General features: G+C 41.4%; 2 protein-coding genes across 2 annotated transcripts; one reads left to right on the top strand and one right to left on the bottom strand.

The window, feature by feature from the left end:
* The first annotated feature begins 9232 nt into the window (after window positions 1-9232).
* On the top strand, window positions 9233-9616 carry LOC133255181 (ribonuclease homolog). The gene has a single exon (XM_061429732.1). The coding sequence runs from the start codon at window positions 9233-9235 to the stop codon at window positions 9614-9616; it is 384 nt and encodes a 127-aa protein (XP_061285716.1).
* Window positions 9617-23165: 13549 nt separating this feature from the next.
* On the bottom strand, window positions 23166-24107 carry LOC133255346 (olfactory receptor 10G3). The gene has a single exon (XM_061429812.1). The coding sequence runs from the start codon at window positions 24105-24107 to the stop codon at window positions 23166-23168; it is 942 nt and encodes a 313-aa protein (XP_061285796.1).
* Window positions 24108-27415: the final 3308 nt, after the last annotated feature.

Below are 27415 nucleotides of genomic sequence, written 5' to 3'. Positions count from 1 at the left end.
ACCAGGGAATTCCTGGGTTTCAGTTTTATTTAGGGACTTACTGAGGACTGCAGCCTAGGAGACAGCCTCTCAGGCAGCTCTGAGGAACTGCTGCAAAGAGGTAAGGAAGGTGAGTGTGTCTGTGATCTTGGAGAACAGGGTAGGTATGTGCAATCAGGCACACGTCTTGGTAGAGGGCACAGATATCTTAGTTCATGATTTCAGTGCTTTCCAAGTATGGAAAGATATAAGCACGTGGGTTCATAAAATTTTCTCTTGAAAATATCTAATAATCTGAAGGATATTTTGCCAGTTTTCCCAGAGGATAGAGTGCCTCCTTCCTGAGCTCCATCCTGAATTCCTTTTGGGCTCTGTTGAAGGTCAGCTACTGCAGTGGCTGACTCAGTCCTTGTAGAACTGGGTGGCCAGCAACCATTTTTATTTGGCACTTAAAAAAAAAAAAAAGGTCTTTCTTGAGTTGTTACAATGTTGCTTCTTTTTTATGTTTTGGTGTTTTGGCTGTGAGCATGTGGGATCCCAGCTCCCTGACCAGGGTTTGAACCTGCACACCCTGCATTGGAAGGCGAAATCTTAACCACTGGACTGCCAAGAAAGGTCCTTTTTGGCCCTTTTAGTATCTGATTCTCAGTCATAATAGGTGCTAGGCTTGACAGAAGTCTTTTGACAACGAGTCCCTAGGATTGGAAGGGGTGAGAGATTGGAGGAGGAGAGTGACCCGATATTCCCTCCCACTATAACAGCATATCTTTTTGGTTTTGTTTTGTTTAGTTGCTAAGTCGTGTTGGACCTCTTTGAGACCCCATGAACTGTAGCCCACTAGGCTCCTCTGTCCATGGGATTCTCCACTGGAATGGGTTATCATTTCCTCCTCCAGGGGACTTTCCTGACCAAGGGATGAAACCTGTGTCTCCTTCACTGCAGGTGGATTATTTACCACTGAGTCACCTGGGAAGGCACATCAGCATATCTAACCACAAGTAAACCATATCTAAACCACTGCTTCTCCCTTAAAGCAGTTTTGCCTCCCAACTTAACCTTTGTTGAAGGCACTTGGTTCAATTAATTAATCAGAATTTTCTTCCACTTTCCTTCTTCCTTAAAAACACAAACAAAATTAGAAACCTGGAAAAAACCAAAACAACAACAGCAGATCTATCCTTTTATTAATACTTCTCATAGTCGTGTCTCATAAAATACTGATGAAATAGTCTCTGTGTCCACAGGCGCTTCCTAGTTCAGATCATCAACACTTCCCTGTCAAGAATCACCTCTAATCTTCTCACCCCTATTTTCTTACTTCGCAGCTACCCCATCTCCACCACCTTCCTGTTTTACTCCACCCTACAAATTGTTAAATATCACACACATCAGGTCCCTTGTCTGTCCCAAATCTTTCATTGTCTCTGAGATTTGCTACTACGTGCAGTATAGTTCCCCTAGTGCCTGAGGACTCATCCTTACTGTCCTGCCTCTTCCTCCTGCTTTTTGGTTTGGTCAGGCGAACTTCTGGCCCCAGAGTCACTTCCACCACTGTACTTCCTCTTGTCCCAGAGGCCTCCTGCCCTCCCTGACTCCTCCAGCTTCTATGGGTCTTTATCTCTTCTGGAAGGCTGCAATACTTTTAGTATCCCACAGTCTAACATGGAACATTGTTTGCTGCTTTTTATAATGTATATTAGCTTTGTCACTCCAACCTAATAGTCAATCGACATCAGAGAGGAAGCTGGGGCTTTGATGCACCTTCTATAACGCCACAGCTCTGGGAATAGCCTGAGAATACTGTAGGTTCTCATTAAAGTTCCTGCTTGTATGTGAGTCACCTGTGACCTTTCCTTTCTCCATAATAGCACAGCACATTGTTTATACCTTGATTATATCACTTACCAGAGTTTACCTTTTATCAAAGGTGGAGCCGGTACTTGTTTCTTTGGCTGCTCTGGGAGTTCCTTAGGGATAGAGACCATATTGTATTCATTCTGCCTGGTTCACAACATTTCGTAGAGTGCTAGAGTAAGAAGAGGCTCAACAATGTTTTTTTCCAGCATAAATACTTCTATATAACTGAGGGAAAAGAAGTCACATATTTGGAAGACAGATCCATTGAGAGGATAATAATAAATTAAAAAAAAAGATTTCTATAATCAATTAAGTATTCCATTTATATTTAAACATTTATAGCATTTAAAGCATTATAATTGTAGTTTAAATTTTTATTTTTAAATTTTATGTACAAGGAACTAATGTTTATTCCAGTGGGTTGATGTTTTGGATAATCTATTTAAGGAAAATCATTTAGTCTAACTTGATGAATCCTCTTTCCTTCTTCTATTGTTATAAACCCTGGCTGTATGTATTGAGGCCATATTTTTGGGTCAGGCTATCCCAGTCTGAGTACACTTGGCAAAAGTGAGAACCATGAGTGAATTTCTAAGGGTGGTTTCCATAGAGTTGCTGGTGATCCATCTCACTTTCAGGGGTGCAGTGAGGCAAAAGGTCAATTGCTTTTTTTGAAATTTTTATTTTATCCTGGACTTTAGTTGATTCATATATATGGTTGTGTTAATTTCAGGAATAAAGCAAAGTGATTCAGTTATACATAGTGGTGGTTTAGTCACTAAGTCGTGTCTGACTCTCTCCAACCCTATGGACTGTAGCCCGCCAGGCTCCTCTGTCCATGGGATTTCCCAGGCAAGAATACTGGAGTGGACTGCCATGCCCTCCTCCAGGGGATCTTCCAAACCCAAGGATCAAACATGTGTCTCTTCTGCCTCCCGCATTGGCACGTGGGTTTTTTACCACTAGCGCCACCTGGGAGACTTAGCAGCAGCATTCTTTTTAAAATTATTTTCTCATTTAGGTTATTACAGAATATTGAGCAGAGCTCCCTGTGCTGTATAGTAGGTCCTTGTTGTTATCTGTTTTAAATATAGTAGTGTGTGTATGTCAATACCAAACTCCCAATTTATCCCTCCCTGACACCTTTCCCCTTTGAAAACCATAAGTTTGATTTCTAAGTCTGTGAATTTGTTTCTTTTTCTGTAAGTTGATTTGTATCCTTTAAAAAAGATTCCACATATAAGCAATATCATATGATATTTGTCTCTATCTGACATTTCATTTAGTATAATTTCCAGGTCCATTCATGGTGCTGGAAATGGTATTATTTCATTCTTTTTTATGGCTGAGTAGTATTCCATTGTGTGTATATACCATATCTTCTTTATCTATTCATCTGTTGATGGATATTTAGGTTGCTTCCATGTCTTGGTTATTGTAAACAGTGCTGCTATAAACAATTGAGGTGCATGGATCTTTTAGAATTAGAGTTTTTTCAGCTTTATGCCCAAGAATAGGATTGTTAGATCATATGACAACTCTATTTTTAGTTTTTTAGGGAAACTCCATACTGTTTTCTGTAGTAAGTGTACCAATTTACATTCCCACCAACATTATAGGAAGGTTCCCTTTTCTCCACACCCTCTCCAGCATTTATTATTTATAGACTTTTTAATGATGGCCATTCTGACTGGTGTGAGGTGACACCTCATTGTAGCTTTGATTTGCATTCCCCTAATAATTAGCAATGTTGAGCATCTTTTCATGTGCCTATTGGTCATCTGTATGTCTTTTTCCCCCCTTGCTGCACAGCTTGCTGGATCTTAGTTCCTTGATGAAGTATTGAACCTGTGCCCTTGGCAGTGAAAGTGTGGAGTCCTAACCACTGAACCACCAGAGAATTTACTGTATGTCTTCTTATTAAGGTCTGTTTTTAAAAGAGAAAGAACTTGGCACTTTTAATCTAAAAGGGATTAATTTCTGCTATGACTGTTGTATGTATTCTTTTTTTAATGAATATTTTGTTTTTTTTTTAAAATAATTTTGTTTATTCATTTTTGGCTGTGCTAGGTCTTCATTGCTGAATGAACTTTTCTCTACTTGCAGTTAGCTGGGGCTACTTTCTAATTGCGGTGTGCAGGCTTCTCACTGGGGTGACTTCTCTTGTTGCAGAGCATAGGCTCAATAGTTGTGGTGCCTGGGCTTCACTGCTCCACAGCATGTAGGATCTTCCCGGACCGGGGACTGAACCCATGTCTCCTCTTACTGGCAGGCAGATCCTTTACTACTGAGCCACCACCAAAGCCCATATGTGTTCTTATTAGATAAGCATTGTTGTTGTTTTGTTAATAAGTTGTGTCCTATCCTTTTGTAACTGGATGGACTGTAGCCTGTCAGGCTCTTCTGACCATGGGATTTCCGAGGCAAGAGCACGGAGTAGTCATTGTTGAAAGTAAGTGTACTCTTTAGGGTGTAGATATTAGTGTTTCAATAAGCACGCGATTATATTAAGGTGGTGGTAGCAGGGAGATAATCTTGATTCCATTGGGAATCTTAGGTTTTTGTAAATTTACTGGGAAAATAGTTTTTCCTGTACTACTGACATTTCTTTTTGGTAAACAGTATCCTTCTAAAAGAAAATCATGAAGGAGAAACTGAGGTGTGTACATTTCCTCAAATGACCAGCATTGTATTCGTGAATATTGTGTGTCTTCCAATGAACAATGTGGAAGCTGTTCATTTTCAACCTGAAGTAAAATACTTTCAAGAATTAAAAAAAAAATACTGGAGTGGGCTGCCATTTCCTTCTCCAGGGGAATCTTCCTAATGAGAGGGAGATAAGATGCATTAAATCAAAATGAATTAAATATGAATGTCCTTCCTGGTAGAGATCGTTTGTGAGCTAACTGATAACAAAGAACTTGCATGGACTTCCCTGGAAGTACAGTGTATAAAGAATCTGCCTGCCAATGCTGGGGACATGGGTTCAGTCCCTGGTCCAGGAAGATTCAACATGCTGCGGAGCAACTAAGTCCATGAGCCACAACTACTGAAGCCCATGCACCTAAAGCCTATGCTCTGCAACAAGAGAGGCCATGCATTGAGAAGCCTGTGCCCTGCAACTGGAGAGTAGCCCCCACTTGCCATGAGTAGAGAAAAACCAGGCATAGCTACAAAGACCCAGTGCAGCTAAAACTAAATAAGTAAAATAAAATCTCTCCTCCACTAAGAAGAAAAAAAAAGAACTTGCATGAAAGTTTAACTGTATTCCAAATTGATGAATAGGTAAGACGATGGCAGTTCCACAAAACTGCAGGTTGTAAGCACAAGTTTAACACTGAAAATGCTTGAAGAAAACATTGTTTAGTGAAACTCATCCCAAAGTTGTTCAAGTCAGTAAGGTTATTAAATTCATTGTTGTTTCTTTTTCTTCAAAACTTAAACCTAGTGAAGGAGACAAATACATCTTCAAAATTCACTGCTTTGAACTTAATCCAGGTTATTATTACCCCTTATGCAGGTCAAGAAGCAACAGTTAGAACTGGACATGGAACAACAGACTGGTTCCAAATCGGGAAAGGAGTACGTCAAGGCTGTATATTGTCACCCTGCTTATTTAACTCATATGCAGAGTACATCATGAGAAATGCCAGACTGGATGAAGCACAAGCTAGAATCAAGATTGCCAGGTGAAACATCAAGAACCTCAGATATGCAGATGATACCACACTTATGGCTGAAAGCAAAGAACGAAGGAGCCTCTTGATGAAAGTGAAAGAGGATAGTGAAAAAAGTTGGCTTAAAACTCAACATTCAGAAAACTAAGATCATGGCATTCGGTCCTATCACTTCATGGCAAATAGATGAGGAAACAAAGGAAACATTGACAGACTATTTTTTTGGGGCTCCAAAATCACTGCAGATGGTGACTGCAGCCATGAAATTAAAAGATGCTTGCTCCTTGGAAGAAAAGTTATGACCAACCTAGACAGCATATTAAAAAGCAGAGACATTACTTTGCCAACAAAGGTCTGTCTAGTCAAAGCTATGATTTTTCCTGTAATATGTATGGATGTGAGAGTTGGAGTATGAAGAAAGCTGAGCGTCGAAGACTTGATGTTTTTGAACAGTGGTGTTGGAGAAGACTCCTGAGAGTCCCGTGGACTGCAAGGAGATCCAACCAGTCCATCCTAAAGAAAATCAGTCCTGAATATTCACTGGAAGTACTGATGTTGAAGCTGAAACTCCAATACTTTGGTCACCTGATGCCAAGAACTGACTAATTAGAAAAGACCCTGATGCTGGGAGAGATTGAAGGCAGGAGGAGAAGTGGACGACAGAGGATGAGATGATTGGATGGCATCACCGACTCAATGGACATGAGTTTGAATAAGTTCCAGGAGTTGGTGGTGGACAGGGAGGCCTGGTGTGCTGCAGTCCATGGGGTTGCAAAGAATCGGACGTGACTGAGCAACTGAACCGACTGATCACCCCTTAACTGGTTACTGTGTTTTGCCCTCTATAATCCATTCACTATGTAGCAGCAGCATTGACAGTATTAAAACACGAGTTGGATCATGTCGGTGTAAAGCTCTGATTCAGGCTTTGGCATTATGATTAGAATGAAATCCATAGTCCTTACAAAGATCTAAATGATCTGGCCTCTCGCTATTTGTCCTATCTTTTCTTATATTCCTGACAGTCACTCTCATTAACTGTGCTCTTCTTGCCTAATTCTTTCACTTTCTTCAAGTCTCAGATTAAAAGCCATGTTTTCACAAAAACTTGTACATGAATGTTCATAGCTGCATTATTAATGATAGCCAAAATTTACAAACAACCCAAATAATTATCAAATGATAAATGGATAAAGAAAATTTGGTATAGCGATACAATGGAATATTATTCAGTCTTAAAAAAGGCATGATATTCTGATACAAGATAGAACACAGATGGACCTAAAGACATCCTTTAAAATGGAAAGCACTTAGAACAAATACTGTAGGATTCCACTTTTATGACATACCTAGAATAGGCATACTAATTACATGATACAATTCTACATATTTCAAATCTTCATTCTACTCTACTACTCACATACTTTTTCACTGCTAGGTAAATATCTCTTTACTTCAGTGTTCTATATCCTGTGGTCTGGGAATAATGGTTCCTGTGCATTAGCATGTGGAAGGTCAGGTGAGGCCTGAATCACACGAAAAGTTCTGGAGCACAGAGGGAGGCTTAGAAGGACTGAGTGGTCAGGCTGAAAGAATCAACAGGCAGAGAAACAAATACAGTGAGCTACCCAGGAGGGTGACAAAGGCTGCAGAGGTCAGGCAAAGATCAGGCTGCCAAGGCATTGGAGAGCTGTTTTAGTGTGGTTCCGGGGCAAATATTTGGCGAACAGAGCCCTAGCTGTGGGTGGAGAGAAGAGAGATCTTTGGATGTCTGGATCTTAAGTCACAGTAGCTAAGAGGGCGCTAAAGAGAGTAGTTGCCAGCTTCCTGTTTCTTCTGTCAGACCTTAGGCCCTGCCATTCTCTTCAACAGTTTGTCAGCTCCTCCTTACTTCTTTTCTTACTGCCTTTTCCTCTCTGGAAAACTGTAAATATTATTATCCCTAGAACCTTTGATTGCTAGATTCTTTAGTCTGAGAGCCTCAAGGCTACTTAGGGGGTTTAGGGTTTGGGGTTTAGAGGTTGGCTTGTTGCCTGTGCTAGGCCCAGATTGGCTGAGGAGCTTCTGCTGTTGTAGTTTCTTGCCTTTAAGAGCTGCCTAGCTTCTCCACAGAGGGAAAAGGGACCCATTCACTATATAACTTGTGGCAAAGATAGGACCAGAGAGTGGAGACGAAGGCCAAGAGGCCAGGCTCCTTGCCCTTTGCTTCTCTTCACACTTCAGGCTGTGTGAGGTCATCTAATCCCAGAGAAACCCTGCTCCCAGTGTTTGGACTCATTAAATGGAGCGTAGAATGAGGTATGATTTGGGTATCAGGCCAGAAAGTTTCAGCATCTTGCAGCGTCAGAAAGTGATGGATCAGTACCTGGGTTACTCAACCTCACCCCCTGCAGCCTCCAGCCCCTACAGCTGTGTGCTCTAATAACAGAAGCCAAGAGAAGAGAGGCTCAGAAACCTTTCCAGCCAAGGAACCTCCAGTACCTAACTCTCTAGGAGCATCAACCGGGACCAAGTAAAGGCGCGCACACAGGCTTGAGACTGGGTATGTGAGGCGTCTCACTGAAGAGGTTGAGGTAGTTGTGGTGACCCTTCTTTGGTCCTAGAGAGAGGAGTGGGAAAATAGGAATTTGTAAGGGGCCAAGTGAAGTTCTTATAAGTAGACAGAATGAGCATGAGAGCAAGGTTGTTGAAGCAACCAAAGTTCAATGTTGGTGTTCAAGGTGGTTCAGCAAGCAAAGTTGTTGAAGCTTTTCTATTATGTAGGTATGAAGTAGGTTTTCAATGGAAGTGCTTTGTATTTGTAGGTAATGCAGTGGTCTACTGGATTAATCTAAATTAGAACAGAACAGAGAATTTTCCTTGGCCCTAGAGGTTCTAAGATTCGTGTTCAGCTTCATGATGTTGTATGACTTTGGGCAATTCACTCAACTGTTCTGAAAGTCATTTACTAAAAATGGGTCACTATAATACCTATCTTACCTTGCAGAGAGGGTGATGACCAATATATATGAGAGTTCTTTGTAAACTCTAAATTCTAAAGCTTTGTTATTTAAAGGATGACCCACGGATAAAAATCATCTGGCAGCTAGTTAGAAATGAAAATCTCAGGTTCCATCCCAAATCTACTGAGTCAGAACCTATATAACAAGGTCCCCAGATAATTGCACATAAAAAATTTACACTTGATCTTAGCCAAAAGGCCGAGAATCGATGCACATAAAAAGTTGAAGAGCATCATTGTAAAGAACTTCATAAGTTAGTGTTACTGCTTGTGTCAAGATCAAGGATCATCTGAGCTTCAGTTTTGCTCTCTTATGTAAGACCATTAAGGGGTGTAAGGTGCCCACCTCTCTGAGTGATGGATCCCTCTAGCCCAATTTCTTTAATGAGTATAGTCTTAAGGAAGATGATTGAGACTATACTGGGCTGTGGCTGTGGGATGAGAGGAAATGAAGGAAGGAGGACTTGGAAAGAAGAAAGGGAAGATGGATGTTGGAAGGAAGAAAGACTACAGAGGTTTTCTGGAAGGAGTTCAAGAAAGCAGTGTTATTGGAGACAAGTAGAGAGCACTTGTAATCCTGGGAGGTGGGGGGTGGACTTCAAGCATGTAAAGATCTGGTGTTCTGAGCTAAGAGAGAGAACTCTCCTTTTTGCTTCCTTTCTCCATTTTTCTAACAGAAAGCATGCTTCTGACATGGACTCTCCTCTTGTTCCTCCTAATGGACCAGCCTTCCTTCTCTGAGGCCCAGGACCTCCTCCATCACCAAACTGACAGGCCCAGAACAAAGATCTCTGCCAACCACAAATATTACTGTGACTTGATGATGAAGGCTCGAGGGCTGGCCACTGATCAGAGCTGTAAGAAGAACAAGACCTTTGTCCACAGTGTGTCACCCGGCACTCGTGGCCTTTGCGAGGGTCCAGCTGTGACATGTAGGAAGATGTCTGAGGTTTACAACTGCCACCTCATCATCTTCAAAGTCACTCAGTGTAATCTCTACCCAGAGGCTGTGCCCCCACACTGTTACTATGAAGGTGTCACCTTCCAGATGGATGTGAGAATAGTCTGTGTGGGCAAACGTCCAATTCATTTGGATGAATAGCCTCTGTAGTCTCTCATCAAGGCTGTCTGCTGCTCTGCTTCACCCCATCTCATCCCCTCTGTGATGTCCTGCTCAACCCCAGCTGGTGTGGATTCCTGCAGAGTCTGGGCCCCCACTGTTCTCTGAGTCCTAGCCCCAACGCCTGCTCTCTCACTGTCAGTCCTGTGGATTTGTGTTAGAGTGATGGTGGAGGCAGAGGGCAGGTGGACTTGTCATCAGCACCCTTTGGGACTTTTGGTTCTTGTCCTGTTTAATTGCTTTGTCCTGGCTGCAGAGGGAGAGAAAGCTGATGCTAAATTCTTTCCTGGGGCTTGGTCCCTCAATCCCTAGGGTGGAAGAGAAAGTCAGAGTGAGTTGTGGGCAGTTATGCCCCAGGAATCTGCTGAGCCCATTTGTCCCTAAACCTGCTGCTTTAATAAAACTCTCAAGGGCACCGACTATGAATGGTTCTGTGTGTTTGAATTTCCAGTCCCCTCTCATCCAAGGGGGTGGGTGATAGAGAGGGGTTTGGAGGGAAACCCTCCTGTGCAGAAACAAATCCCAGAAGTGTTAAACACCAGCAGTGGGTAGATGAAAGTGTGAAAACGGGCATGCATTTACACATTTACACATTATATTATGTATAACTGGCTTATATATTATAATATATGATTATATTCAACACAATGAATTAGGAACATGACTTGGTACAAATTTTTGGGAAAGTAACATAGTAGTATCTATTAGTATTAAAACTATGTAACAATATTTTATAATTATCAAACTTGCTAAGAGACTATATCTTAATTATTTCAACCACTAAAAAGAAAGGATAATTATGTTACATGAAAGAGGTGCAGATTATCAATACAATGACAATCATAATATATAAATGTATCAAATCAACATACTGTATACCTTAAATTTACAAATGTTATATGTCAAATGACACTTTAACAAAAAACTCACAAAACCTCATACGTGTCAAGGATGCTTATATGAGTGTTCTGTGCACTTATTTTAATAATAATGTCCCTTCAAGGACTGGACATATTAATTATAGCTCTTCTCTAATGGATTTAAAGGCCATTTAATAAAGATATTTATAAATAAATAAAAATTATATATCCCTTTTGATATTAAAAAAACAAACTTTAAAATCTATCCTTGAATTTTCCTGGTGGCACAGTGGCTAATAATCCACCTGCCAATGCAGGAGACATGGGTTGGATCCCTGGTATGGGAAGATCCCACATACTACAGAGCAACTAAGCCTGTGTACCACAAATTATTGAGCCCTCACTCTAGAGCCTGGGAACCGCAACTACTGAGCCCATGTGCCACAGCTACTGAAGCCTGAGCATCCTAGAACCCATGCTCTGCACCAAGAGGAGCCACTGCAATGAGGATCCATGCACTACAACTAGAGAGTCAGTTCAGTTCAGTCGCTCAGTTGTGTCCCACTCCCTGCAACCCCATGGACTGCAACATGCCAGGCTTCCCTGTCCATCACCAACTCCTGGAGCTTACTCAAACTCATGTCCATTGAATCGGTGATGCCATCCAATCATCTCATCCTCTGTCGTCCCCTTCTCCACCTGCCCCCAATCCCTCCCAGCATCGGGGTCTTTTCCAATGAGTTGGTTCTTTGCATCAGGTGGCCAAATTATTGGAGTTTCACCTGCATCATCAGTCCTTCCAGTGATTATTCAGGACTGATTTCCTTTAGGATGGACTGGTTGGATCTCCTTGCAGTCCAAGGGACTCTTAAGAATCTTCTCCAACACCACATTTCAAAAGCATCAATTTTTCAGTGTTCAACTTTCTTTATAATCCAACTTTCACATCCATACATGACTACTGGAAAAACCATAGCTTTGACTGGACGGACCTTTGTTGGCAAAGTAACATCTCTGCTTTTTAATATGCTGTCTAGGTTGGTCATAACTTTTCTTCCAAGGAGCAAGCATATTTTAATTTCATGGCTGCAGTCACCATCTGCAGTGATTTTGGAGCTTCCCAAAAAAATAGTCTTTCACTGTTTGCATTGTTTTCCCATCTATTTGCCATGCAGTGATGGGACTGGATGCCATGATCTTAGTTTTCTGAATGTTGAGTTTTAAGTCAACTTTTTCACTCTCCTCTTTTACTTTCATCAAGAGACTCTAGTTCTTCTTCACTTTCTGCCAGTGGTGTCCTCTGCCTATCTGAGGTTGTCGATATATCCTGGCAGTCTTGACTTCAGCTTGTGCTTCATCCAGCCCAGCATTTTGCATGATGTACTTTGCATATAACTTAAAAAAGCAGGGTGACTATATATACCCTTGATGGACTCCTTTCCTGATTTCGAACCAGTCTGTTATTCCATGTCCAGTTCTAACCGTTGCTTCTTGAACTGCATACAGATTTCTCAGGAGGCAGGTAAGGTGGTCTGGTATTCCCATCTGTTTAAGAATTTTTCACAGTTTGTTATGATCCACACAGTTAAAGGCTTTGGCGTAGTCAATAAAGCAAATGTAGATGTTTTTCTGGAACTCTCTTGCTTTTTCGATGATCCAGCAGATATTGGTAATTTGGTCTCTGATTCCTCTGTCTTTTCTAAATCCAGCTTGAACATCTGGAATTTCATGGTTCATGTATTGTTGAAGGCTGGCTTGGAGAATTTTGAGCATTACTTTGCTAGAGTGAATTTAACTCAGATGACCATTATATCTACTACTGTGGGCAAGAATACCGTAGAAGAAATGGAGTAGACATCAGAGTCAACAAAAGAGTCCAAAATGTAGTACTTGGATGTAATCTCAAAAATGACAGAATGATCTTTGTTTGTGTCCAAGGTAAACCATTCAATATCACAGTAATCCAAGTCTATGTCCCAACCAGTAATCTGCAGAAGCTGAACATGAAAAGTTCTATGAAGACCTACAAGACCTTATAGAACTAACACCCAAAAAAGAAGTCATCTTCATTATAGGGGACTGGAATGCAAAAGTAGGAAGTCAAGAGCTACCTGGAGCAACAGGCAAATTTGGCCTCGGAGTACAAAACGAAGCTAGTCAAAGGCTAACAGTTTTGCCAAGAGAATGCACCGGTCATAGCAAACACCGTCTTCCAACCACACAAGAGAAGATTCTACACATGAACATCACTAGATGGTCAATACCGAAATCAGATTGATTATATTCTTTGCAGCCAAAGATAGAGAAGTTCTGTACAGTCAGCAAAAACAAGACCGAGAGCTGACTGTGGCTCAGATGATGAACTCCTTATTGCCAAATTCAAACTTAAATTGAAGAAAGTAGGGAAAACCACTAGATCATTCAAGTGAAAGTGAAGTCACTCAGTCATGTCCGACTCTTTGTGACCCCATGGACTGTAGCCTACCAGGCTCCTCTGTCCATAGGATTTTCCAGGCAAGAGTACTGGAGTGGGTTGCATTATACAGTGAAGTGAAGAAGTGAAGTCACTCAGTTGTGTCCAACTCTTTGCGACCCCATGGACTGTAGCCCACCAGGCTCCTCTGTCCATGGGATTCTCCAGGCAAGAGTACTGGAGTGGGTTGCCATTTCCTTCTCCAGGGGTCTTCCTGACCCAGGGATTGAAATAGATTGAAGGGATTAGATCTGATAGACAGAGTGCCTGAAGAACTATGGACGGACATTGTGACATTGTACAGGAGGCAGGGATCAAGACCATCCCTAAGGAAAAGAAATGAAAAAAGGCAAAATGGTTGTATGATGAGGCCTTACAAATAGCTGAGAAAAGAAGAAAAGCAAAAGGCAAAGGAGAAAAGGAAAGATGTACCCATTTGAATGCAGAGTTCCAAAGAATAGCAAGGAGAGATAAGAAAGCCTTCCTCAGCGATAAGTGCAAAGAAATAGAGGAAAATGGGAAAGACTAGAGATCTCTTCAACAAAATCAGAGATACTAAGGGAACATTTCATGCAAAGATGGGCTCAATAAAGGACAGAAATGGTATGGACTTAACAGAAGCAGAAGATCTTAATAAGAGGTGGCAAGAACTACGGAGAACAGTGTGGAGATTCCTTAAAAAACTGGAAATAGAACTGCCTTATGATCCAGCAATCCCACTGCTGGGCATACACACTGAGGAAACCAGAAGGGAAAGAGACACGTGTACCCCAATGTTCATCGCAGCACTGTTTATAATAGCCAGGACATGGAAGCAACCTAGATGCCCATCAGCAGATGAATGGATAAGAAAGCTGTGGTACATATACACAATGGAGTATTACTTAGCCATTAAAAAGAATACATTTGAATCAGTTCTAATGAGATGGATGAAACTGGAACCTATTATACAGAGTGAAGTAAGCCAGAAAGAAAAACACCAATACAGTATACTAACGCATATATATGGAATTTAGAAAGATGGTAACAATAACCCTGTGTACGAGACAGCAAAAGAGACACTGATGTATAGAACAGTCTTTTGGACTCTGTGGGAGAGGGAGAGGGTGGGGAGATTTGGGAGAATAGCATTGAAACATGTATAATATCATGTATGAAATGAGTCGCCAGTCCAGGTTCGATGCACGATACTGGATGCTTGGGGCTGGTGCACTGGGACGACCCAGAGGGAGGGTATGGGGAGGGACGAGGGAGGAGGGTTCAGGATGGGGAACACAGGTATACCTGTGGTGGATTCATTTAGATATTTGGCAAAACTAATACAATATTGTAAAGTTTAAAAATAAAATAAAATTAAAAAACAAAACAAAACAACAAAAAAAGAGGTGGCAAGAATACACAGAAGAATTATACAAAAAAGATCTTCATGACCCAGATAACCATGATGGTATGATCACTCACCTAGAGCCAGACATCCTGGAATGCAAAGTCAAGTGGGCCTTAAGAAGCATCACTATGAACAAAGCTAGTGGAGGTGACGAAATTCCAGTTGAGCTATTTCAAATCCTAAAAGATGATGCTGTGAAAGTGCTGCACTTAATATGCCAGCAAATCTGGAAAATTCAGCAGTGGCCACAGGACTGGAAAAGGTCAGTTTTCATTCAAATCCCAAAGAAAGGCAATGCCAAAGAATGTTCAAACTACTGCACAATTGCACTTGTCTCACAACTAGAGAGTTACCTCTGCTATTAAAGGAAAACCTGAGCAGTGAGGAAGACCCAGTCTAGCCAAAAATAAATAAGACATGTCCGTACTAAAAGTAATAATATGTAAGGGTATTTTTAGATGCGTTTAGATATTTATTTCAGCTTTGTTCATAGTGACAAAAACTCAAAACACTCTATAATATTCACAAAGATGAATGATTAAATTAGTTATGAAAATCATCCTGAGTAATATTGTACAGCTATTCAGAAAGAATGAGTTAGAACCATATGTACTGACCTGAGGGAATGAACATTATATTTTATAATGTGGACCAAAGGAAAGAGAGCTGTCATTCAACAGTTGGTTGCTCAAAGAAGTGAAGTGTTCGTTGTTCGGTCGTGTCTGACTCTTCAAGACCTCATGGACTGTAGCCCGCCAGGCTCCTCTGTCCATGGAATTCTCTGGCAAGAATACTGGAATGGGTTGCCATTTCCTTCTCCAGGAGACTTCCCAACCCAGGGATTGAACTTGGATATCCTATATTACAGACAGATTTTTTACCATCTGAGCCACCAGGGAAGCCTATAATGTGGAGGGAAGATAGCAAATTGTAGAAAAATGTATATAATAATGTATATAAAATATAAAAGTCACTAGAGGGAATTGCCTGGTTTCCCAGTGGTTAGAACTCTCCATTTTAGGGGGCATGGGTTCAATTCCCGGTTGGGGTACTAAGATCCTTTAAACTGTGAGGCTAAAATGGAGGGCAGAGGTCCTCTGGGGACAAAAAGAGAATCCTTTAGACGATATAATGACTGAAAATTTGTAAAAACTCAAGGAGAGAGGCATGAGCAAGAGAATAAGAAAGATAACCAATTACGATGTGTAGTCCCAGCATTCTTAACTGGCCATATGAGCAATATTTACACAGTCATAATGTAATATCCTTTTCATACTGTTCATGGGATCCTCAAGGCAAGAATACTGAAGTGGTTTGCCATTCCCTTCTCAGTGGACTGCATTTTGTCAGAACTCTCCACCATGACCCGTACGGTTTGGGTGGCCCTACACGGCGTGGCTCATAGTTGCATTGAGTTAGACAAGGCTGTGGTCCATGTGATCAGATTGGTTAGTTTTCTGGGACTGTGGTTTTCAGTCTGTCTGCCCTCTGATGGAGAAGGATTCCTGATGGGAGAGATTGACTGAGTGGGGAATTGGGTCTTATTCTGATGGGTGAGGCCATGCTCAGTAAATCTTCAATCCAACTTTCTGTTGATGGGTGGGGCTGTGTTCCCTCCCTGTTATTAACCTGGGGCCAAACTATGGTGGAGGTAATGAAGATAATGATGACCTCCTTCAAAAGGTCCCAGCACACACTGCTACACTCAGTGCCCCCAACCCTGCAGCAGGCCATCTGGTCCCATTACTTCATGGCAAATAGATGGGGAAACAATGGAAACAGTGACAGACTTTATTTTTGGGGGCTCCAAAATCACTGCAGATGGTGACTGCAGCCATGAAATTAAAAGACGTTTGCTGCTTGGAAGAAAAGCTATGACCAACCTAGACAGCATATTGAAAAGCAGAGACATTACATTGCCAACAACGGTCTGTCTGGTCAAAGCTATGGTTTTTCCAGTAGTCATGTGTGGATGTGAGATTTGGACTATAAATAAAGCTGAGCACCGAAGACTTGATGTTTTTGAACAGTGGTGTTGGAGAACTCTTGAGAATCCCTTGGTCAGCAAGGAGATAGAACCAGTCCATCCTAAAGGAAATCAGTCATGAATATTCATTTCAAGGACTGATGCTGAAGCTGAAACTCCAATACTTTGGCCTTCTGATGTGAAGAACTGACTCATTTGAAAAGACCCTGATGCTGGGAAAGATTGAAGGCGGGAGGAGAAGAGGATGACAGAGGGTGAGATGGTTGGATGGCATCACCGACTCGATGGATGTGAGTTTGAGTAAACTCTGGGAGTTGATGATGGACAGGGAGGCCTGGCATGCTGAAGTCCATGGGGTTGCAAAGAGTCAGACACAACTGAGCGACTGAACAGAGCTGAATGTAATACTCTTTAGGTAAATTGTTTTTAGTGGTTTTATATATTTGGAATTATCATAAAGAGAGTAATGAAGATATACTGGTGGTTATGGAATGGAATAAAAATATTATCAACTTTGACAATTAAAAAACACAGATGCCAGAAGTTTGGAGGTGAAGATAGAGAGATGGAGGGAAGGATGGGAGAGGTAATAAGTATTCTTTTATAAAATGAAGGGGCAAGATTTAATTATTTTCATTCACTAATTAGACAAACTTATTGAGCATTTGCTATGTTCTAAGCATTCTTCTTCCCATTAAAAATTCAGTGGTGAACAAAACAGATACAGATCTCTGCCTACTTACCAAGGTGGACAGTAGAAGAGTTATAGTTGCAGCCATAGTTTATGTCAACAATGGATGGTAAATTGCTCCACAACACATTCCAAAATTGCAAAATTGGGCACATCCTGGGTGTGGCAGTCATGGAGATGTCACTGGGATCTCCTTTCAAGACAGAAATAAGCTAGTATATACATCCCAGTGAGAAAATATACCTTTACCATTCAAGAGAGGGAAGATGACATTGAGGTTTCCACTTGGTATTATTTATTTCCAACTTTCCATATTGTCAGGTATTTTAATTCAGGTTCTCTAGGAAGCTGACTGTTATGAGTCAGAATAGCAAACCTAGAGGGATAAGGAAGCAAGGCTGGGTAGGAAGAGCGTCAGACTGCCATGCAGTTCTGAGAAAGTCTTAGGCAGCCCAATGAGAGCTGTGGGGCAGAGGCTGCTTAAAGTAGAGTTGGGCAGAAGCAGCTTGACCCTAGGTGGCCTCACTGCACTTTCACTGGCTGGGGACAGTGCCCTTCCAGTGCTGCAGTATCCCCAGAGATGCCACAGCTGGAGGCGGGTAACTATGCCTCTTGCAGATGATTTCTAGCAAATCACCCATTTTATCCAGTATGAAAATTGAGAAAGTTGAGAAGCTTTTAAATACCTGGATAAGATGACCTCCAGGATTTTTGCCCTCTGGTATGTATACTCTCTCCCAGTTATTCAATCAAACAATCAAAATTTCTTCTAGATGTTGATGTGAAGGGAGTTTGCAGATGTAATTAAGGCTCCAAATGAGTTGATTTTAAAATAGGAAGATTATACCCTTTGGACCTGACTTAATCAGGTAAGCTTCAGGCAATCAGGACTGCATTCTTCATGGAGAGAGAGAGAGAGACTCAAAGCATGAGAGGGATTCCAAGTGAGGGTGAGTCTCCATTGCTGGCCTTGAAGATGGAGAGGGCCATGTGGCAAGGAATTCAGGCTGGGGGCTGAGAATGCCCTAGAGGCTGAAAATGTCCTTTAGCTGACAGACAACAAGGAGACAGGGACCCAAGTCTTATAATTGCCATGAACTGAGTTCTGCTATAACCATGTGAGCTAGGATGACAACCAGGAACTCCACTCAGGAACTCCTTGATTTTAGCCCTGTGACATCCTAAGTAGAGAACCAAGTCCTTCTATGCTTGGATTTGTGACCTATAAAACCATGAGCTAATAAATGGGCTTTGTTTTAAGCTGCTAAAATTGAATTAAATCCAGACTTCCTACATAGTTTCCAAGGCTTTACATGAGCTGATCCTTGTGTAATCATGTACTCTGTCCCCCCAGGAACTACAGTTCAACAACATTTGCTTTCCTTTCAAACATGCCAAACTCTTTTCTATCCTGGAGGCTTGTACTAGCTTTCCCCTCAGTTTGGAAACCTTCTTCCTGAGATTTTCAGGGCTATGGCTTAAAAAACTTTTATTATGAGGATTTCCAAACACACATGACCAACCTAGATGGCATATTAAAAAGCAGAGACATTATTTTGCCAACAAAGGTCTGTCTAGTCAAAGTTATGATTTTTTCAGTAGTCATGTATGGATGTGAGAGTTGGACTGTAAATAAAGCTGAGCGCTGAAGAACTGATGTTTTTGAACAGTGGTGTTGGAGAAGTCTTTTGAGAGTCCCTTGGAATGCAAGGAGATCAAACAGTCAATCCTGAAGGAAATCAGTCCTGAATATTCACTGGAAGGACTGATGCTGAAGCTGACACTCCAATACTTTGGCCACCTGATGCAAAGAACTGACTCATTGGAGAAGACCCTGATGCTGGGAAAGATTGAAGGCAGGAGGAGAAGGGGATGACAGAGGAAGAGATTGTTGGATGGCATCACTGACTTGATGGACTTGAGTTTGAGCAGGCTCCAGGAGTTGGTGATGGACAGGGAAGCCTGGTGTGCTGCAGTCCATGGAGTCGCAGAGTCGGACATGACTGAGTGACTGAACTGAAACACACATGAGTAAATAGAATGAATTCCTATCTTCAGCTAGCTTCAATGGACACATGGCCTTTCTCATCCGTATTCCTCCTCCCCTCTCCTCCTGCCCTTTCCTTAAGAGATTTTACATTTTATTTTTAATTGTAAAACACATATAAAATTTACCAGCTTCCATTTTTAAGTGTTTAGTTCAGTAGTGTTAAGTATATTTACCTTGTACAACCAGTCTATAGAATTCCTTGCATCTTGCAAAACTGAAATTCTGTTAGCTCTCCATTCCCTCTACCTTCAGGCCCTGGCAACCACCATTCTACTTCTGTCTACATGAATTTGACTACTTTAGGGATCTCATATAAGAGGAATTTATATAGACTCATATAAGAGTCTTGTCACAGGCTTATTTTACTTAGCATAATGCCTTAAAGATTCATCCATGTTGTAACAGTTTTCATAATTTCCTTTTTTTTTAAAGGCTGAATATATTCCACTGTGTGTATGTATCACATTTTGCTTATCCAAACAAAATCTGTTCAGGGACACAAGGGTTATTTTCACGTTTTGGTGATTGTGAATAATATTGCTATGAACATGGGTGTGCAAATATCTTTGAGGTCCTACTTTCAACTCGTTTAGGTATATACCCAGAAATGGGACCACTGGCTCGTATGGTAATTCTAGTTTTAATGTTTTTAGTAACTGCCAAACTGTTTTACAAAGTGACTGCCCCGTTGTACAGTCCAATGTACAATGGCCTAGTAGCCTACAGTAACCTTAAACTGACTCTTGGCCCCTCCCATGACTACATACTCTAGATAGGAGCCCTCAGAGTCACAAGCAAATTGAAGTTCCTGGTATGACTCCCCCAACACCCTAATGATCGGTCTTGCCTCTAGCACTTTCTGCTTACATGCCCTTTAAATGAAAGAGAACCATATGTGCCTTCCCAAAACTCTGCCCTGTTTGTTTGAATTTATTAACCTGGCCTTAGCCTGGAACCTCAAACACTCTACACACCAACCTGAATAAAGGCATATGCCCTAGGTCGTATCGTTCCCTATCTGCATTCTGCCTTGCCCTCCCCATATGGCCCCTTGAGTCTTGCTGGGTACTGTCTCCAGGACCTGTGAGTAATAATAAACTTCTTTATTTCAAGCCCTGTGTGTTCTGTTGTTGAACCATGGTTTTTTATCTGGCACCTTGTGGTCCACTTAATAAGTGTTATTTTAACAAATTCATAACAGTGTCCGATCTACTTTTTAAACAAATGTTTGCTTCAGTATTAGTTCATGTTGATCAGTATTTTTGTTATACATTTACAGATCACTTTAATGTTATTTTGTTAATTGTTAAGACAACAGCTATGATAGCAATTGTGGTAAGCACCTGGGAAAACAGGAACAAGAGGTATAATAGCCTTGGGAAATTTCTTTAGTTCCTGAGCTATAGATTTAAGCTTATTTTTGTGATGCACAATTCAACCACTTTATTTGTTAATTATTTTGAAGGATTAAGATATTTCACAAATAATATTCTAATTTGAGGGAATTGACCTCAAAGGTATTTGTTTTCTGAACAGAATATTAGGAAATTGTGTGGATCAGCTTCATCTAATAGATAACAGTTAGTGTTCTGTCTCCTATATGATGTAGATGAATTTGTGAGTCCTCCGGAGATAAACATTAACATAGCCAAACTGTTGACTCTGTGCTATGACCAAGAGAGTTTGCTTTATATTGATAGATAGCATGATTTCATCACATGGATAAAAAGCTGCACAATAAGGCAGAAGCATAATAAGTTAAGGAGATGCTAAGTGATCGAAACCAGAGATACTGCGCACAGTTTGCCCACATTGCTTAGGCTCTAGCCAACTCCATGAAATCTTGTCAACCGCATGAATCTAATTTTGATATGGAATACTGATTTGTATAAATTATCCTGCTGCCCTAATTAATTGTCCTATTTTCTTTTAAAAGGAAATTTCATATTGAGCTTTATTTTTTGGTGTGGGGTAATAAGCAAATTTAGAAAACTCAGCAGTGGCCACAGGACTGGAAAAGGCCAGTTTTCATTCCAATCCCAAAGAAAGGCAATGCCAAAGAATGCTCAAACTACCGCACAATTGCACTCATCTCACACGCTAGTAAAGTAATGCTCAAAATTCTCCAAGCCAGGCTTCAGCAATACGTGAACCGTGAACCTCCTGATGTTCAAGCTTTTTTTAGAAAAGGCAGAGGAACCAGAGATCAAATTGCCAACATCCGCTGGATCATTGAAAAAGCAAGAGAGTTCCAGAAAAACATCTATTTCTGCTTTATTGACTATGCCAAAGCCTTTGACTGTGTGGATCCCAATAAACTGTGGAAAATTCTGAAAGAGATGGCAATACGAGACCACTTGACCTGCCTCTTGAGAAACCTATATGCAGGTCAGGAAGCAACAGTTAGAACTGGACATGGAACAACAGACTGGTTCCAAATAGGAAAAGGAGTACATCAAGGCTGTATATTGTCACCCTGTTTATTTAACTTCTATGCAGAGTACATCATGAGAAACGTTGGGCTGGAAGAAGCACAACTGGAATCAAGATTGCCGGGAGAAATATCAATAACCTCAGATATGCAGATGACACCACCCTTATGGCAGAAAGTGAAGAGGAACTAAAAAACCTCTTGATGAAAGTGAAAGAGGAGAGTGAAAAAGTTGACTTAAAGCTCAACATTCAGAAAACGAAGATCATGGCATCTGGTCCCATGACTTCATGGGAAATAGATGGGGAAACAGTGGAAACAGTGTCAGACTATTTTTCTGGGCTCCAAAATCACTGCAGATGGTGACTGCAGCCATGAAATTAAAAGACGCTTACTCCTTGGAAGAAAAGTTATGACCAACCTAGATAGCATATTCAAAAGCAGAGACATTACTTTGCCAACAAAGTCCATCTAGTCAAGGCTATGGTTTTTCTTGTGGTCATGCATGGATGTGAGAGTTGGACTGTGAAGAAAGCTGAGCGCCGAATTGATGCTTTTGAACTGTGGTGTTGGAGAAGACTCTTGAGAATCCCTTGGACTGCAAGGAGATCCAACCAGTCCATTCTGAAGGAGATCAGCCCTGGGATTTCTTTGGAAGGAACGATGCTGAAGCTGAAACTCCAATACTTTCTCCACCTCATGCGAATAGTTAACTCATTGGAAAAGACTCTGATGCTGGGAGGGATTAGGAGCAGGAGGAGAAGGGGATGACAGAGGATGAGATGGCTGGATGGCATCACCAACTCGATGCACATGACTTTGGGTGAACTCTGGGAGTTGGTGATAGACAGGGAGGCCTGGCGTGCTGCGATTCATGGGGTCGCAAAGAGTCGGACACGACTGAGCGACTGAACTGAACTGAATTATTGAGTCATTTAGACAGACTTAATTGTATTCTCTTTTTTGGATTTTTACTTTGATTTGGATTATGAAAGTACCAGTTTAAGAGAAGGTTTATTTCTTCAGCAGGCAAGGAGGGCTAAATAGTTTAGTTCCTCTTCACATCCCATAGGGGCGTCAGGATGTCCTCAAAGTCAGGCCTGTAAAGATGCACAAGGCTCGGAATCTATAGCTTCTTTTTATTTTTTGGCGTCCATGTGTGGGATCTTAGTTCCCTGACCAGGGATCGAACCCACAGCCCCTGTTTAACTACCAGACCACCACGAAATCCCTATAGTTTTTTCCCTAGCACTAGCTCCTAAGATATATATACAGGTGGAACAGAACTGAAGAACATTCTCCTAACAAAAGAACTATGATTCATCTTGTGAGGGGGTAAGCAGTGTGCTTATGGGTCAAAAGGCCCATTGGATGCTTTCGGTATGCCAATCCTCTGGATGTCTGAATGTGCCAGGCTACCTTCTAATAGCCTTAGCCTCACTCCCCACTCTTGGAGCAGCTGAAGGTTGTTTATCTGAAAGAAAGACACTGAGGAACTGCTACAAAGTATTTTACTTTTAACTGTATTTAATCCTGTTGTACTGGTGTTATATGGCTACATACAAGAGAAAAAGGAAAAAAAAACTCACTGAAATCTAAACATTAGAATAAATTGTAAATGTGAAGGGTCCTCCAGTGGGGGACCGATCCTTTCAAACCTCACTCTTAGTCCCTGGGTCACCTATCATTCTCTTCAGGGCCAGCTTCACCTCTTGGTTCCGCAGAGTGTAGATGAGGGGGTTGAGGAAAGGAGTGATGGCTGTGGGGAAGAGGGCAGCTGCCCCATCCAGGGGGCTGTTGGTTTCAGGCCTCAGGTAGATGAAGGCACACGGCACATAGTACACAGTTACCATGGTTACATGGGCTCCACAGGTTGAAAAGGCGCGGCGCCGCCCATCAGCTGTGCGGATTCTCAGGATGGCCTGAATAATCTGTATGTAGGAGAGGAGGATCAGCGAGAAGCAACTGGCAACTACCACCCCAATGTCCACAAAGGTCACAAGCTCATTGACTGATGTATCAGCACAGGCCAGTCTCAGAACTGCAGGGATGTCACAGAAGAAGTAATCTACCTGGTTGGGCCCACAGTAGGGCAGATGGAAGGTTAGGATGGCCTGGAGAGCCCCATGCATGGATCCTGCCACCCAAGCTCCAGCCACAAGCAAGGTACTCAGCTTAGCATTCATGAGCATGGGGTAGTGCAGGGGCCGGCATATTGCCAGATACCGATCGTAGGCCATCAAGGTGTAGAGGAAGCACTGGGTGGAGCCCAGAAAGTGATAGAAATAGAGTTGAGCGACACAGCCACCATATGGGATAGGTTTGAAGCCTAAAGTGAAGTTCATCATGAGGCGAGGGACAATGATAGAAGAGATGCCCATGTCAATGATGGAGAGAATACCAAGGAAGATGTACATGGGACGGGCATGGAGCTGTGGGTCTACACAGACAGTGATTAGAATGAGAAGGTTTCCCAGCTGAGTCAGGATGTAGATCAGCAGGAAGAACCCAAAGAGAAACGTTCTTAGCTGAGGTGGGTAGGGAATTCCTGTCAGAATGAACTCAGTCAACAATGTGCTATTGATCCTTTCCATCCTCTGCAGAGATGTTACCTAGAGAATGGACAAAACAGGAGTTATCATGGAACTAAGAGAGAAGTGAGGAGGAATAAGAGAAAGAAATGATAGAAATGCAGCACAGTGGCAGAGAAGTTTCTCTCATGTGGAGAGATGACAAATAGGGAGAAGTTCTACGGCACTGGTTGGCCTGTTTTGTAAATAGTGTCTTTGGAGCACAGCCATGCTCATTTACTTACGTATTGTCTGTAGCTGCTTTGGTGCTATGATGACAGAGTTGAGTAGATGTGTTTGGACTGCAAAGCCTAAAGTATTTACTCTCTGTATCTTTACAGAAAGAGTTTGCTTGTAGGTGCTTGCATCTGGAACACTTAGGTCAAAGATTAAGGGTTAACTGAAAACAACGCATGTGGGAAAGGATATTTGTTTTGTTAGATGGTCTGCCAGTTGAGAAACTTCCAGAAGCCGCGGGTTCATTCTTATCTCTTCCAGGACATAAACTTACATAGACTGGGGAGTATGCAAACAGGAAATGTCTCTTCCCTTTGTAGGAGAGACAATAGAATAGATTGATTAAATGGCTAGTTGAGTGTGACAGTGCTGGGTATTACACAAGTCTACTCTCTAAGTTGTTTTCAATTAAAGGAAAAGAACGCTTATGAGGCTGTAAGCATATGAGAAAAGGTGTGGTTGGTTCTTGGCCCTATGTATTTCAGTCTCTTTGTATATTATAATTTTGCTTTGGCATGTGGTAAAGGAAGAGAAGAGAGCAGGAAACAAGAGGCATGGCTGTAGTGAGACATCAGATTAAAGAAGTGAGGATGACAAGCAAGAATGAGAGGAGCAGGCTGAGAGCACAATGGCTAGAACAGAGAAAATGATCCTCATTGTGGAAGAGTTATTTCAAGTTTTCAGTCCAACCCCTTGATTGGCATTTCCCCACCTGAAGAAAAGGGTTGGATTAATAAGTTTTAGTTTGCAGGGCAGGAATAGAAACACAGAATTTGAGGACAGATTTGTGGACACAGCAGGGGAAGGAAAGGGTGGGACGAATTGAGAGAGGAGCACTGAAACTTACACATTACCATATGTGAAATAGACAGCCAGTGGGAAGTTGCTGTATAACACAGGGATCTCAACCTAGAGCGGTAGGATGGGGTAGGGGGTGGGAAGGAGTTTCAAGAGGGAGGGGACATATGTATATTTAAGACTGATTCCTGCTGTTGTATGGCAGAAACCAACACAACATTGTAAAGCAATTATCCTCTCGGTTCAGTTCAGTTCGGTTACTCAGTCTTGTCCGACTCTTTGAGACCCTATGAACCACAGCACACCAGGCCTCCCTGTCCATCATCAACTCCCAGAGTCCACCCAAACCCATGTCCATTGAGTTGGTGATGCCCTCTAATTAAAAAATTTTAAAAAATTAAAAGAAAACCTCTCCATAGTTGTATGATTCTCTTGTAATCTAAACTCATGGGTTGAGGTTAGGTGTCAAACAAATTTAAGTGAGGGACTTTTCTGACAGTCCAGTGGTTAATATTGCATTCCCAATGCAGGGGGCGTGGGTTCAATCCCTGGTCGAGGAATTAGGATCCTGCATGCCTCATGGGGTAACCAAAAAAAAAAAAAAAGAAAGAAATGGAAATGAGTTGGTTGATTTTTATCTGGAGCAATAGAAAGGGAGTTTGATTAACAGGGATTGTCAGGAACTCTCTGATTAACAGTCCCCTGACCTTCACACCTGTGCTCCAGTTCCTGTGAATACAAAGAGCTCAGAAGTGGCAACCCTTGAATAAGACATCATGGACAGAGAGTCCTGCTGCTGAAAGAAAACCCTGAAAGTGAATACAGTATTATAATGCATCTGGGTCATCAGTTTGCCTCTTGGTTTTGAGCATGTTTGATTGCTCCTCTGTGTTTTCATTTCCCTACTGAAGCTACTAAGATGGGGAGTGAAACTCAAGATCCAGTTCTGACAATGACAAATAATGGGTAGCTATACTCAAAAATCTTTTCAATGAATGTTTGACCTAAACCTGTCATATCTATGCTCTATCAAAGGTTAACCCTCATTATTTAACCTTCCTTTATAGAATTTAAGAAAAGAAGCAGGAAATCCTTCTACCCCATTTTTTCCAAGTGACTGGAATAGCAGTTGTGACTTTTTAAATATTTTAGTTGCAGGAAAGCAGTGAGGTTGAACTTCAAAAAGTCAACCACAGAACTCTTCTAGATGCCAAGGTTACAAGTATGCCCCCTCTTCCTAATTCCCAACTTCAGAAAGTGCAGAAAGTTGAAGTTACTAGTGACATCCTTGAAAAATTCACGACTGTGCCCAAAGGTAGTCTTGGTTTGAATAAGCTTGGGCAGCTGCTCTGGTCTGGTTGTCATGGGATATTATAGTTTCCTGGCATATGACATCAACAGTTTGATGTTAAACTCTCCAGATTTAGAAACCTGATTTGGTCAGGTCTTCTGAGAGGAATCAGGCATTGGGAAATCAGTTGATGCTATTCAAATGCTTGAGAGAATGACTTGTAAATCAAATAATAAGTTTGTTAGTTTATAACAGGAGATCTCACTCCCATGACTGAAATGGTTTACTTACCAATCAGAGTAACTACTTACTAATACCAAGGCCTCTGGAAACCAAGTTAGGAATCAAATGTACAGTATCTTTTTAAGTTTTGAATCAGAGCAAGAAGAATTTGATGGAGCACACTTATCCTGCAATAGGTGTCCCTGAATTACACTTAGTAAATTACATAGTCCCTTTACTTAAGGGAATGCTTTAATCTTTTCTTCAGACACAACAGTTTTTTTTTTTTTTTTTCTGGGCAGTAGTGAAGATATATCAAGAAAGTTTTACTCTAATTATTCTCTTCCTGAGTCTGTATCTCTTTTAGATTGCCTTTATTATTTCCAATGGCTCCCTTCTTTTCAACACATTTTCCTAACTTAGAGTTCCCTAGTCATTTTTTCACTTGTTTTCTATATCATTTTCCTGTTTGCATTAGGGACCATTATCTGTTCTCTGAATTATTCTCTAGGAACTGTTATTTCTTCGGGGATTTCCTGTAATAGGGAATTCCAGTCCACACATACTTGATGATTCTTGTTTAACTGAACTAGAAAGAATCATATTTCCTAATCTTACTCTTAGATTTTAGGGCCATTTCAATGGGAGGGATGAGGGGAAGGGATGTAGCCTTGTTTGTAATAAATGTGATTTCATTCCAGTTTCAACTAAGCTTTGCTCTTTGATTCTTTAACACTTTTTCTTTTGCATTTAGTCACAAAGATTAATAGGAAAGCTTCCTTTT

This window comes from Bos javanicus, chromosome 10 (assembly GCF_032452875.1).
Source record: "Bos javanicus breed banteng chromosome 10, ARS-OSU_banteng_1.0, whole genome shotgun sequence".
NCBI lineage: Eukaryota > Metazoa > Chordata > Mammalia > Artiodactyla > Bovidae > Bos > Bos javanicus.
The sequence above is the reverse complement of the archived record's forward strand: the minus strand, read 5'-3'. Positions and strand labels throughout refer to the sequence as shown.

What these genes read in the sequence shown, in the direction of transcription:
- LOC133255181 (XM_061429732.1), top strand. Translation starts at nt 9,233, where the DNA reads ATGGACCAGCCTTCCTTCTCTGAGGCCCAGGACCTCCTCCATCACCAA.
- LOC133255346 (XM_061429812.1), bottom strand. Translation starts at nt 24,107, where the DNA reads ATGGAAAGGATCAATAGCACATTGTTGACTGAGTTCATTCTGACAGGA.